General features: G+C 47.5%; 1 protein-coding gene across 1 annotated transcript; it reads left to right on the top strand.

The window, feature by feature from the left end:
* Positions 1-8,004, top strand: LOC102523690 (pregnancy-associated glycoprotein-like). Its single transcript, XM_006173168.1, is given in 9 exon segments — positions 1-101; positions 1,197-1,347; positions 2,149-2,266; positions 2,352-2,470; positions 3,709-3,908; positions 4,836-4,952; positions 6,131-6,275; positions 6,363-6,461; positions 7,852-8,004. Coding segments are annotated over 9 exon segments (1,203 nt in total).
* The last annotated feature ends 6,929 nt before the right edge of the window (positions 8,005-14,933 follow it).

The following is a 14,933-nucleotide window of genomic DNA, read 5'->3' on the forward strand; positions in this document are numbered from 1 at the left end:
ATGCTCAGAACCCACTCTTTTCTAAGTACTTGAACCCAGGAAGGAAGCATGAAGTGGCTTGGTATCCTTGGGCTGGTGGCTCTCTCAGAGTGCATGATCGTGTAAGTACAGGGACTGGAAATGGCATCACCTCTCTTTCTGGATTTTTCTTGTCATCCTCTTATACTGCCGCCCATCAGGGTTAGAGGGGAATGTAATTCTTCGACTGTCTTAAAGTTCAACTCTCACTTACTGATGAGTAGCTTGCCAGGGGCACTGGAGGGGCCTAAGGGTTTTGGGGTAGGCCTGCAGGGTTGCACAACTCAGCGGAGAAGGGTGCTGGTTCCATCACGAGCTTTGTGAAAATGGCCCTCCTTGGAATTAGTCAGTGCACAGCCTGTGCAACTGTAGGTGTGATTCTATGAAACAGCATTTCTCCTGCATTTGCTTCTAGGTCCTCTGTCTGCTCTCTCTCCATTTCTGTGTGTTATGTGGCTCTGTGTCTTCATCTCTGTATCTCTCTTTTATCTCTCCATCTCTTTGGATGTTTCTGTGCATGCAGAACTCTCTGTGTTTTTTCCTGTTTTGATTCTTCCTAACTTCTCTAGCCTCTTATTATCCTCCGTTTATTCCCCATCCTGTGGCTTCTTCTCTCACCCCTCTTTCTGCTTGAACCCTGGAGAAAGATCAGGAGGGCTACTTCTAGGCCATTTTACCACTAATGAGTAGTGTGACCACAGCCAAGTCACAAACTCCCTGCATTTCAGACTCCTCCCCTGTAAAAAGAGGGTAAAGATTCCCCTTCTACCTCCCTCCCAAAGCTTCTTTGAGAAAGATACAGTGAGATGACATCAGCAATAGTAATGACTGTCACTGTTGAGACTCTCTGTACACTAGGCACATTATATCCATCATCTCACTTAATACCCAAAGCAGTCTATGTCGGGGTGTGGGGTATTATATTTTACTGATGGGGAAACTGAGGCTCCAAGTGATCATATGGCTTACCCAAAGTTACACGACAGACCCTAGGTCTTTTTAAACCTGGGTCTTTGCCATGGTCTTTGCATTGTGTCCAGATAATAAGATGGCATACATAAAAATGCTTGGAAAAAATATGCAGTGCCATTGCAATGTAAGGTGTGTGGGTCACGTTATAACACAGACAGTTAATTGCTGCCTCTTATTTGTTTCCTTTATCCAATGCTCTGTGAAAGAATCCCTCTAACAAAGGTCAAGCCCATGCGAGAAAACCTCAGGGAGAAAAACATGCTGAAAGATTTCCTGGAGCAGTATACTTACCGCCTGAGCGACAACACGGCTCCTGCGAAGAGAGTCTATACTCAACCCTTGAGGAACTACCTAGATGTGAGTGTGTCTTGGGATGGTGCTCCACAGCGCCCCCTAGAGGTCTGGCCTAGCACTAGGGTTCTTGCGGAGGTACCAGCCGGGATGTTGGGGCTGGGGGCTCCTGCAGGAGGCAGAAACACTGGGGAACAAGGACTCCGTCCCCAGAGGAAAAGGAGGTCCCACCCTCAACTCTTGGTCTGTGGTGACTGGGCTCCGCAAAAACCCGGTAGCAGGTAAACCTTCATCTCTGCACCAAAGATATGTCATTGGTTTGAGGGAGATTGTTCTTCCCGCACTAAGTGAACCACTGAGTTACAGGTGAAGGGTGAGCTATGTCTGACCAAATGGTAAAGCCAATTGCCAGTGGAGGTTGAAACCCCAGGCAGAGGGAGGTCAGCCTCCACAGACCCAATAATGACACCAGAAAAAGTTATTGAGTTCCTATAGTGGGTGACACTATAAAAATCTAACATCCTGGTTATTGCTATTGATTGTTAAAAAAAAAAAAAAAAAAAGCTCTCATCTCTTCTTTAAGATTGCATAGCCCAGCCTGAGAGACACGCAAAGAGTAAATAAATGTCAAATAAAGGAGCCAACTGTGTGGTGTTGACAGGACATGTTTTGAATTCGGAGGTAGTGGTCTGGGGTGACCCAGGAGGGCCACCTGGAGAAGGCAGCACTGAGGCTGGGCCTTGACAGGGAGACTGGGGAGCTGCTCAGAGGAAGGCACTGGCTTGAGCAGAGGCTGTGTGGTGGGGCAGTTGGGAACCCCGAGGGAGGCTGCGCCCTGCCCTAACCACCCTTCCTTGGCCCCTTTAGCTGGTTTACATCGCCGACATCAGCATTGGAACACCCCCTCAGAATTTCAAGGTTGTCTTTGACACAGGCTCAGCTAACTTGTGGGTGCCCTCCATCTACTGCGACAGCAAGGCCTGTGGTGAGTGTTCCCGCAGCCCACCCATCTCAGGCTCCCCACCCCCACCCCGTCTGGGTCCTGAGGACACTCACCTCTTGTTTTGTAGCTAATCACAGTGTCTTCAACCCTCCACGGTCCACTACCTTCTCGCTCGAAGGCCGATCTTTCGAAATCACCTATGGCACTGGGAAGATAGCAGGATTTCTCGGCTATGACACCGTTCGGGTAACGTGGAAACCAGAGGCTGAGTCAGGGCTGGCCCTGGGAGTGACCGCTGCTTGCAGGACAGACAGCATCAGCGGGGAGGGCCTGCCTTTTTCAAAGTCCCCCAGTGGCTGACTGCCCGCCTTGCGGGGCTGTGTCCCTGTGGAGATAGTCCCCCTGCTGACATACAAACTCCCGGAATTGTGACTTGGGGTGTGGATTTGCAGCTCCTTTGCCCACAGTTACCTCAAGTTTCATTTTGCTGGGAGCCAGGAATGGGAAAGAAACCACCCACTCTTATATGCTCAGACTGTGCCAGACACTGTGTTGGGCACTTTCACTATAATAACTCGCTTAAGCCTGCAACAACCCCGCACAGCAAGTACTGTTACTATTTCCATTACACAGATGAGGGAACTGAGGTGCAGCGAGCGAGGACCTTGGCCAAGGTCATGCACCTGGTAAGCAGCAGAGCTCGGCTGGCCAGTCAGGACCCATGTAGGTGTAGGGTATTTGGTGGGGAGAGGATGGAACTGATCTGGGGGCCCCTAGGAGCAGCCAAGGGCTTCAGGCACCCAGGCATGGAAAGCAAGGCACCACAGATGCTGGAAGGACTTAATAAATGCATTCTTACTTTAGGGGTCCTTTGAGAAGCTAATAAAAAACTATGGCTTCCTCTTACCCAAAGTGCCAGAGTTCTCTCTCTATCCCTCTCTCTCACATACACCACCCAAAAATGTGTTTCCCAGGCAGAATTTTCATAAGAACCCTTGGCAGCTACATAGAGTTAGAGTTAGGGTTAGGGTTAGGGCAGCTACATTGTATAATGGACATCTGTCTCCCTGGGTGGATGCAGAATCCAGTGAATGGCAATGAATTCACCCCATTTCTGTCATCAAATTGATTATCATGATGCTAAAGAGAACATTACCCTGCCTCTACTCATTTTGCCCTCAAGTGGGAACTATTGTGCCTGAGTCTCAGTTTCCCTACCTGGACAGAAGGCATAGGGCCTACTGGACAAACTTCCGATGACTTTTGCAGGAGGAGCATGTGTGGGTTAAAACCCACCAGCCCACAACAGCAGAAGCTGCCTTCAGGTCCTGGCTTGGTTTAACCATCAGAGGTCAACCCAGAGCACAATCTGGCCTCAGTTCTCCTCTGCAGGGCTGTCAGCATCTCCCCACCACCCTCCTCCCCAGCCCAGCCCCAGCCCTACTTCCCAGACCTTGACATGGGGACACCGTCCTCTCCCACAGATTGGGAACCTTGTCATTGGGTCCCAAGCATTTGGCATGAGCCAGAAGGAGCCTGGTATTTTCCTGGAACATGCAGTCTTCGATGGCATCTTGGGCCTGGGCTACCCCGCCCTCAGCATCGTAGGGACCACCCCCGTCTTCGACAACCTGAAGAAACAACGTCTCCTTAAGGAGCCCATCTTTGCCTTCTACTTGAGCACGTAAGTCCAAGCTGCCCAACCCCTCTCTCTAAGCATCTGTAAGACGCTTCTAGGGGCATGAAAAATTATAGACCACCTGATCAAGAAGTTTCCTGAGCGATCATCTAGTCCACGATTTGCCAACTCTGGCCCCAGGGCCAAGTCTGGCCCCACCACTGGTTTTTGTAAATAAAGTTTTATTGGAACACAACCATGCTCATGGGCTCAAGGGCAGTGGCTTGGTCCAGGGAGGTGGAGGGAAGAGGGAGAGGGGAGAGTGTCAGGATACAGGTGGGAGGAAAAGGCAATAGGATTTGCTGATGGGCTTGATACAGAAGGATGGAGAGAGATTGGCAGGAATGCTTTCCTTCCTCACTAACATTTTCCTGGGAGCCCAGGACCAGTTGTGTAATTTGCAGGAACCAGTGTAAAATGAAAAGGTGAGGGGAGGGGGGGCTTGTTCAAAAAGTATGAGGAATTTCAAGAGAAGGATAACAGAAGCTTGGGCATGGACAGCACCAGTTCCTGGCCCCTGAAGCTAGCCCCATGTGAGCCTGAACCCATGCCCGGAGTGCCCTCGGGCCTCAACTTTTCTGAAAAATGACAGGCTAGAAGGGGCGGCAGCCGGATCCCTCCAGCACGGTGTCCTCTGACGGTATCTCCAGACACTGACCGCCAGAGACCGGGCCCTCTTCAGAAAGGGGATTGGTCAGGAGCCCAACCTGATTCAAATCTCTTATGTACTACTTGTTAGCTAGTGACCACCCTTGGTCAGGGACTCCACCTTTCTGTGCCTCAGTCTCCACATTTGTAAAACAGGGATCAGAGTCGTGTCTCTGATATGTGGATAAACAGAGCCCTCAAACAGTGCCTGGAGTGTCGTTGAGCTTGAGAAAAGCCACCCATTATTCTCCTACAGTGAGTCCTCTCTCTTCCTCCCATCCTCAGCAAGAAAGAGAATGGCAGCGTGGTGATGTTTGGTGGGCTGGACCACTCCTACTACAAGGGAGAGCTCAAGTGGGTGCCAGTCTCCCAACGCCTCTACTGGCAGATAAGCATGGACAGGTAAGCCCCTCCACCTAAGGGTGCCTTCAGGTGATGCCTCCACATGTGCACAAGGACATGTGCAGGCACTCACAGACACACCCAGATACACAGACGCATAAAAACACATACAGAGGCACACACACAGACATGCATATAAACACACAGGGAAAGTCCTGGACAAACAGGGAAAACCGATCTCCTTAGAAAGAGATTCCCCAGCAGTGGAGAGAGGTGAGGTGCATTCTCGAGACCTGAAAGTAAATCATACGAAGAAACATCCCCACTGGCCGCCACTCGCTCCATGCCACCCACCCTCTCCCCTGATCCCAGGCACACAGTGGGGCAGGGGCTGTGACAGAGAGAATCAGAAACCTGGAACCTAGGACTGGCCTGAGAACAAGGGGCAATAATTGACGGGATTCTACGTGATACCCTCAAACAAAAGCTTCAGTGCTCTCTGGAGGCCCTCTAGGCTAGCTCAGGCATCGTCCAGCCGAGGCCTCAGCGTCTGAGCCAGGCAGGGCTGGGGTGGGGTGGGGTGTGTGGCGAGAGACAAGCTCTCCCAGGGCAGCCTGCAGCTCCCTTCTACCACTCTGAGTATCTGCTGTCCCAGAGAACCTCCATCTTCACTATGTGGGTTGACCTATTATTGGTCAAACAGCAGATCCAGGTCTCTGGTTGTCCCTCATTCACTCATTTATTCATTCATTTGACAAACATGCTGCACACCCACTGTGTGCTGGGCCCTTGAGGGAGGCATTGAGAATACACCTTGCTCTTACAGACCGCATCATCTAGTAAGGCAGAGTCACACAAATAGGGAATCACCATTTGGGTACGGGACAGGTTATACAGAGAGTGACCAAGAGAGGAGCGTGACCTAGTCCAGGGGAAAGACTTCCCTGAAAAAGCAACAATTAAGCTGGAACCTGGAAGATGAGGAGAAATTAATCAGACAAAGGGAATGGGGGTATTCTAGGAAGGACGACCAGCAGGTGCCAAGGCTCCGAGGCAGGAAAGAACCTGGTACATTCAAGAACAGAAAGAAAGTCGAAGAAGGTTATGTGACCATAGGAAAGGGAAGCAGAGCCGGGGCATGAGCTGGAGGGCTGTTCTGGAGACAGTAAGGGAAGGGGCAGGAGTGGCGGGAGACTTCAGAGTGATCCTGGTGTCCACTTTGTCCCTCTGTCTCTCAGCATCACCATGAATGGGAAGATTTTGGGTTGTAAAGGCGGCTGCCAGGCCATTGTGGATACCGGGACCGCAGTGCTGGTTGGCCCAACCAACGTGGTCACCAACATCCAGAAGGCCATTAACGCCAGGCCCCTCACGGGTTATGAGGTAAAGGGTCAATCCCCAGGATCATTTCAGGGCTCTCCCCACACAAAGAATTAGTTGAGCCAACCTCTCTCCCTCTTTCTCAAACAGTACTTTATCGGATGTGACGCCATCAACACCCTCTCCGACATCATCTTCACCATCAACGGCGTCAACTACCCAGTGCCAGCTCACGCCTACATCCGGCAGGTGAGGGGCTACTCCTTGAGGCTCGTTCTCAAATCTGGGACTTGCAGGAACCTTTGGGCTTTTGCTGGGAGGAGGGGGCCCTCTGCAGGCCGAGCTGCACCATTACAGCTGCTGCTGAGCCCCATGGCTGGGCCAGTGCCTCCCACAAAACCAGCCTCTTGATAGCAAAGCGCGGTCTGGGATATCCATCGTCCTGAAATAGACATGGTGAAACCAAATAGACATGGTGAAACCATCCTATGATGGCATGGTGCTAGGCACAAGGAGAGGGGAACGTTAAGGGTCTCTGCCCTCAAAGAGCTTCAGTTCAACGAGGGCCCTAGGACGGATGACCACGGAAAGTCAGTTCTAGCAATCTCTGAAATGGGCCAGGTGACAAGTGAGGTTGGCTGGGGACAGTCCTGTGTGTTTTCCTGCCATAATAATGAACAGTCTCCCTTCTCATTTTGAAAGTGGCCTGTTTTGGATGATAAAAGATATGGTTACCCTAGTCCTAGGCTGCAATTTCCCCTTGCTAAGCCCCAGTTCCGCCTCTATGGATTGGGGTACCAGACCCCCTCTGTGGGGGAATTGGATGCTGCCGTGAATAAAGGGTACACAGTGACCACACTGCTCCTGACACGTGGTCGAGGCTTCATGAACGTCAGCTCCATAGGGCCTCAGAGGAGGCTGAAGGGCCTCAAGGCTTTGAGGAAGAGAAAGAATTTCAATCATTCTAAACCTCCAGCCTCATGGAGGCAGGTGGAGGCCTGCTTGGGTTGAGGTAAGTCAGCAAATCTACACGGGGCTCCAAGCCAATGGCACCCCAGGGGGCTTCGCCGAGGGTGCCTGGGGCAGATCCAGCATGATGAGGGCTACAGAAGGGGGAACCCCCAGGGAAGGTCACCCAGTCCAGGCCTGGAATGGCCAAGGAGGGTGAGCATGGGTCCAGGAAGGCTGCCTAGAGGGGGCTGACAGCAGTCTTAAAGAACAGGTTTGTAGTAACCTATAATGAAAAGGAATATGAAAAAATATATATGTATATATCTGTATGACTGAAATGTTATGCTGTACACCAAAAATTGACACAACATTGTAAACTGACTATACCTCGATTAAAAAAAAAAAAACACCAAGAGAGACAAAAAACAGAACACGTTGTGGGGAAGGGGAGAAAGAAAGGCATTCTTTACAGTGAGAGCAGCAAACACAGGCAGAAGGACAGGACCAGCAGTTGTGAGGGGAACTACTACGCCGTTCTCATCCTTGGATGGGCCTCCCGCTCCCGCAGCTGATAATTTGGTTCTTCCCAAAGGAAGGAAATAAAACCAAGAAGCTGCCAGCTCTGGATATTGATAAGGAGGGCAGGTGAGGGCTCAGGCTGACTGGTGTGTATTTCCACCTCCCCCAGAGTCTTGAAGGCTGCTGCTACAGCAACTTTGAAGGAGGCTCAGAGAAGCTGAGCCAATCAGAGCTGTGGATCCTGGGTGATGTCTTCCTGAGGCTGTATTTCACCGTTTTCGATCGAGGAAACAACAGGATTGGCCTGGCTCCTGCAGTGTAAATGTTCAGGTTGCTTCAGGAAACAACCAGATCTCCCTGGCCCCGGCAAACACACAGGCATGCACACACGGGGCATGCCTGCCCAGGGACAGTGGCTTGACCTGTCTGGTGCTCTGCAAAGCCCTATTCTCAGTAGATAATAAAAGCTATTATTCTCAGTGGTGCTAATATGAACAGGTACCTGGTCGGGGAGGAGCATCCTAATCAGGCAGGACTGCAGAATCTAGTCTCAACAAGTGAGAGGAGTACAACTTCAACTGGCTTCAACGAAAGGGGAGGCTTATTGAAAGGACCCCGCGATCCAGGACACAGCGACCAGAGCAGAGCCAAAGAGCTCAGTGCTAAAGCCAAGAAACCAAAAGCCATCAGCTCACTCTTTCCCTCAATCTTTCACATGTCTCTCATCTTTGATTATCTTGGCCTGACAGCTTCCTTTCCTCAGGCTTCTACACATAGTGAAGGACTTTGCAGCCACCTGCTCCAGGGTTTTATATCCCTAAGGCATCTAACCCAGAAGGGAAGAAGCTCAAAAAAGATCAGGGTACAAGGGATGGCTCTGATTGGCCCACCTCAGGTCACGTGTCCAGCCTTGGCCCAACCATCGTGGCTGGGGAATGGGATACTATGATTGGCTTTACTTGGCCACATGGCCTTGAGAAAACTTACTGACGATTTCCTCCAGAACCACATGGCTGGAGCTGGGGAGAGGCAGCCCCAAAGAAAGTGGTGGACAGCTGTTCTAGAGGATGGAAGTATTTGTGACTCCTCCACCAGCTTGGCCACCATCTCATTCAGAAGGATGTTAAGGGGTCATAAAAATTGATTCTATTCTTCCCATCTTAGAGGACCTTTGGCAATGAGGCCTCTCGAGCCGGGATGGTTCCACGTTGTACCTCCACCCCAGACACCGAGATATCTGCAGTGTCCTTTCCAGTCCCACTTCCCAAGTGACAGCCCTTGTGGATGCCTGAGCCATTCTCACTCCTCTGGGGCTCAGCATGGCCCTTCCCTTGGCCTCCAAGCCTGCTGGGGAGGCTGCTTCTCGTTCGTGTACAGGGAGACTCAGGTGTTCAGCCTTTCTGAGCTCCCTCCAGGGGCAGAGCTACAAACCATTTGGTTCGAGCTGCTGCAGTTTGACAAGTTTGGAGGAGAAACATCACTTCTTCCCACCTGGAGACCCAGGCAGAGGCCACGGCGGGGGCAGCAGCGGGCAGAGGCAGCAGGAGGCCCAGATGGGAGAAGCGGCAGGAAAGACTAGATAAGGTGGAAAACACACTCCGACTCAACGCAAGGAAGGGGCTTTACTCAGGAAGCTGAAGGAGTGTCTCCCTTCCTTTGTCATCTTTTCATTCAGTACAAATTAACTGAGTACCGACTATGTGCCAGTTACTGCGGTGAACCCGGGGAATAGAGGGCCGACTAGAAACCCACCAGCGAGTCATGGAGACAAAAAAAGAGACAACCCCCAAAGGTGAGGGCCAGACAGAGGAAATAACAGAGGTGTGGGTAGGAGGCCAGAGGAGTAAGAGAGTTCCTCTTCAGGGAGAGGGTGGGGAGGGCGGGGGACTGACTTCCGTCTTGCCGCCCCACCCTGAAATACACCCTCAAACCCTGCAGTTACCGTCTGTGGGCACATCTACTGTATGTCTAGGGTCACGTGTACCCAGTCCCTTTGGGATGAGCATGAGAGGAGGTGAAAGAGGACACAGAGCTGATAAAGGATGGGGCAAAGGTGAGATCAGAACTGGTATTTTTTTAACAGTAAATATCATGAGCTAAGCTTAACGGAGACTCAAGTGAACAGGCTGCAAAACTGATTTTCCAAGTAGTTCTTTGGATGGAACCGTAAAGCAACATCTCTGCTGGTGAGAAACCACCAGGAAGAATAAGAATGATAGCTCTGGCTGATTACATACACTATCTCGCCGTCTCCCCACACCCCCTGCAAGGCATGGCCCCCATGGTACAGATGTTGGATGTCTCCGAACTTCTGGCTCCGGTACCCAGTGGTGCGCACATAGTAGGCCCTCAATAAATACATGCTGAATAAACTGAATGGATGAATTAGTAGGTGCTTCCATTAGAACACACAGCTGCATCCTTATCCAGAGACATGCATGGTCTCAGCATTCCTTACTGCCATAGCATCACCTGGAAGGGGTCAGGCTTTGCTCCCCTAGATGAGCCTAAGGCAGGGGCTGGAGCTGGTGTCTGTTAATGATCCCACTATTCTTTTTGTTTTCAAGTCTTTGTGTTTTTGTTTTAATGGGGGCACTGGGGATTGAACCAAGGACCTCCTGCATGCTAAGCATGTGCTCTACCACTGAGCTATACCCTCCCACCAACCCCACTGTTCTTGAGGCTTTGTATTTGTAGCCTGTACCACCAACATGAGGATAAATTCTGATCTTCAAAGCAAAAATCCTCCCCCACCCTCCACTTTTATCCTTTACCAATTGCAGACCAAAGTGATTTACAGCCTTTGGTGAGAGACAAGGGAGGGAAAAACAGGAGAAAGCCAGGTTTTGAACACTTCTTGTAAAGCTGTAAATTGGTATCATCTATTGGGAGAGGACTTGTCCTTAAAATATGTGTGGCCTTTGTCCCAGCAATTTTGCTTCTCAGGTTTATGCTTAAGCAGTGGTCTGAAGCACCCACAAACATAAATAGGCAAGGATGTAGTTCTTAGAGCCTCTTTCAAAAGGGACCATCTGGGGCCTCCTAAGGCCCAGTAAACATCAAGTGTCCCAGCATAGACAGTCATCATGCAACCGCCTTAAAATCCTGTTTTAGGAGAATATTTATTGTTATGAGAAATTTTTCCAATATGACATTGAGAGAAATGAACAGAATACAAAACAGCATGATCCCAGGTTTGCTAAGCACGTGGAAGTCAGTGTGTGTACATCCTGGAGCTCTTCTGCCTAGGTTCAAATCCCGGCTCTGACTCCTACCAGACACACGATCCTAGATACATTCATCTCTCACCATCAGCTTCCTAGTCTGTTTATTTGGGGTAAGAACAGTTCCTCCTTCACTAATCATCAGGAAAATGCAAATCAAATGACAATGGGATATCACTTCACACCTGTTAGGATGGGCCATTATCACAAAGCAAAAGATAACAAGTGTTGATGAGGTCGTGGAATCTTGTACACTGTTGATGGGAATGTAAAATGGTGCAGCTGCTGGAAAACAATAGAGACTAAAAATTAAAAAGAGAATTACTATTTGATCCAGCAGCCCCACTTCTGAGTATGTATCTCCCAAAGATTAATACCAGGATCTCAAAGGGATATTTGTACTGTCATGTTCACTGTGGCATTAAGCACAACAGCCAAGATGTGGAAGCATCTTAGATGTCCATCAACAGATGAATGGATAAAGAAAATGTGGTAGAGACATAGAATAGAATATTATTCAGCCTTTAAAGAAGGAAACCCTGCCACTTTCAACAACATTGATGAACCTTGAGGATGTTATGCTAAGTGAGATAAACCAGTCACAGAAGGATGACTGTGGTGTAACTCCACTTATATAAGGTATCTAAAATCGTCAAACTTGTAGAAGCTGAGAGTGAAATGGTGGTAGTCTTGGGCAGTATCTATAGTTAACAGTACTGTATTGGGCACTTAAAATTTTGTTAGACTGTAGATCTCATGTTAAATGTTATGACTACAATAAATAAATAAATACCTTTTTAAAATGAGTAGTCCTTTCTAATTGGAAGGAAGACAGTTGGGGGTTGACTGCTAATATGTACAGGGTTTCTTTCTGGGGTATTGAGAATGTTCTAAATTTAAACCAGGATGATGGCTACAACTTGATGAATATGCAAAAAACCCCACTAAACTGTACTCTTTAAATGGTAGAAATTATGATGTTTGGAATATATCTCCATCAAGCAGTTTTACATATAATGTATCTAGAAAAACAACAGGAAAGAATAGTCCCTAACCTTCTAGGACCATAATGAGGATTAAATTAATCTATAAAAAACCTTTAACACAGTATGCCTACCACATAGTAGTGTGAGCTGTTACTGTTTTATACGCACGCCAGAGAAAGACCAAAAGTGTGTAACTGTGGTTATCTCCAGGTGGCCGCACCGTGGGCAATTTTTCCTCTCGTCTTATGCTTTTCTTAGATTTTTCAGGATTGATGTTTAAGATCGGGGAAAGCTAAGCATTATCTATAAAAGACAGAGGCTTCCAGCAAAGAGGGGACCTTATTTTTGCTGGAGTTGCCAGCTGGAGAAATTGATTCGCAGAAGAAAAAAAAAAACCGTCCTGGAACAGATGGTGAAGGATTGACATCTAGTGGTCAAGGTGGATATTGCATTCACTCTCCACACAGTCTGACCCCTGTGCTGGTGGACCTGGCCAGTGAGTCCATCTAGCTGTAAGGGTTATTTAGCAATACGGAAACGCTGTCACATCAACTCACCCACTTTTAGACCTGCTAATCACACTTTGGCAAATATATTCCAAATATATATATATTTAGCTATAAATTATTTATTAGTTATAAATATTGTCCCAGGGATTTGATTTATACTAGTAAAAGTTGGAAACCACCCTAAATTCTAACAGCAGGGAAATTATCACCAGGAAGGAATCTGCTTCTGGCTCTTAGGGCAGGGAGGGTGGACTATGCTTGTATAAAGAAAAGTGCAAAGCGGAGGGTGTAGCTCAAGTGGTGGAGCGCATGCTTAGCATGCATGAGGTCCTGGGTTCAATGCTCAGTATCATCTCTAAAAATAAATAAATAAATAAATAAATAAATAAATAAATAAATAAACAAACAAACAAATAAATAAATAAATAAACAAACAAACAAACCTAATTACCTCCCTCATACACACACCAATAAAAAGAAAAAAGAAAGAAAGAAAAGAAAAGAAAAGTGCAGCCCGAATCTCAGGTCACAAACACACTCATACCCCTCCTTCCCTTCCCAACAGGCAAATGACTCCTCCTCTATCTCAAATGTCAACTCTCCCTAGCCTTTCTCTGGCTTTCACTTCCCTCCAGCCTCACCATTTCACATAGCATGTCACTTACTTCTTCTTTTTTATTTTTAGTAGAGACACGGGATTGAACCCAGGACCTCATGCATGCTAAGCAGGTCCTCTGCCACTGAGCTCTACCCTCCCCCTTTATTTCTTTACCTTGTGATTATCTGTCTCCTTCCCTGGAGTAAAAATCCATAAGAGCAGTGATCTGGGTCTGTCTTGATCCTGGATGAATCCCCAGGGCGTCACCTAGAGACTGGGACATCATAGATGCTCCATAAATATTTTGGTGATGACTGTTATGTGAAATCAACATTAAGAAAACACCACATCATAAGTTCGTGCTGAGTAAAACCCTGCAAAAGCAGGAGGTGTGGACATGGCTGATTCTAACAGTCTGTTTGGGCCGCAGTAACAAATACCACAGACTTGGTGCCTTAAACAAGAGATATTTATTTGCTCACAGTTCTTGAGGCTGGAAGTTGGAGGGCAAGGTGTCTGCAGGGTTGTTCCTTGTAAGGCCTCTCTCATTGGCATGTAGACAGCCTGTCTCCTTGTGTTTTCATGTGGTCTTTCCTATCTCTGTGCACGTCTGTGTCCTAATCTCCTCTTCTTATAAAGGCACTTATCAGATTGGATTAGGGCCCACCCTGCTGACCTCATTTAATCTTAATCATCTCTTGAAGGACCCTACCTTCAAATACAGTCATTCAGAAGTACGGAGGATTAAGACTTCAATGTATGAATTTCTGGAGGGGGGTGGCGGGGAGGAGACACAATTCAGCTCACAACACCAATAAACACAATAAATCCTGGGACGTGTCAAAAGAACGAGTCAGCTTAATGGACTCCCATGGGCCAAATATGGGACTATTTCAGCATGAAAATAAACAATGATAGTGATGGATTGTAACTCACTAATAAAAAGAGAATCTGTGAGTCCATACTGATCAATAAACACAAACAGATAAACAAATAAACAAAAAATAAATAAGATGAAAGGAAATCTCTTCCCTACCAGAGAATGACAATTTTTAAAATGTAAAAGAAATCAGTGTTAGAAAATTACAATTCTACAACTATCATTTCAATAATTTATTCAGGCAGAAATCTTCAATGGATGCTTAAAATTTGGAGATTTGATGTGCCACAGTTTATGTATACAGTCCTAAAATATCTCTCTGCCGAATACCTTAATAATCACAACCCGATAACTGTGATGGAGAATCTTGGCAGCAGACACCACCTTAACCAAGGAATCAAAGTTAATGTCACCAGTAAAGGGACAAATCAACATCATGTGCCTCCTGATACAGTGCACTGAGAAGGACGCAGCATCGCTTCTGTGATGGTCCTGCTAAAAAACGCACGATCTGAATCTAACCATAAGAAAACATCAAACAAACCCAAATAGAGCAACTTTCTGCAAAACTGGCCTGTACTTTTCAAAGCTGTCAGAGTCAGGAACAAAGGCAGGCTGAGAAAATGTTCCATATGGAAGGGCAGAGAAGTGACCAGATGACCAAAAATAATATGTGATCCTGGGTTACATCCTGGAGCAAAAAAAAAATCACTAAAAGGGACAATTTTAGGTCTGTCATTGAAATTTGAATATGTACTGTGTATTAGATAATAGTATTGCATGTCGCTGTTAAATTTCCTGAATCTGATCATTGTACTGTGATTATGTAAGCAAATGTCTTAGTTCTTTGAAGAATCACACTAGAGTTTGGAGTAAAGGTCATGATGTCTGCAACTAAAATTATTCAACCAAAATGATGATAACTGTGTGTGTGTGTATGAGTGTGTGTGAGTGTGTGTGTGTGTGTGTGTGTGGACAGGGTAAATATGGCAAAACGTCAGTAATGGGTGAATCTAGGTGAAGTATATATGGTTCTCTTCTTGCAATTTTTCTG

The sequence above is a fragment of the Camelus ferus genome, chromosome 10 (assembly GCF_009834535.1).
Source record: "Camelus ferus isolate YT-003-E chromosome 10, BCGSAC_Cfer_1.0, whole genome shotgun sequence".
NCBI lineage: Eukaryota > Metazoa > Chordata > Mammalia > Artiodactyla > Camelidae > Camelus > Camelus ferus.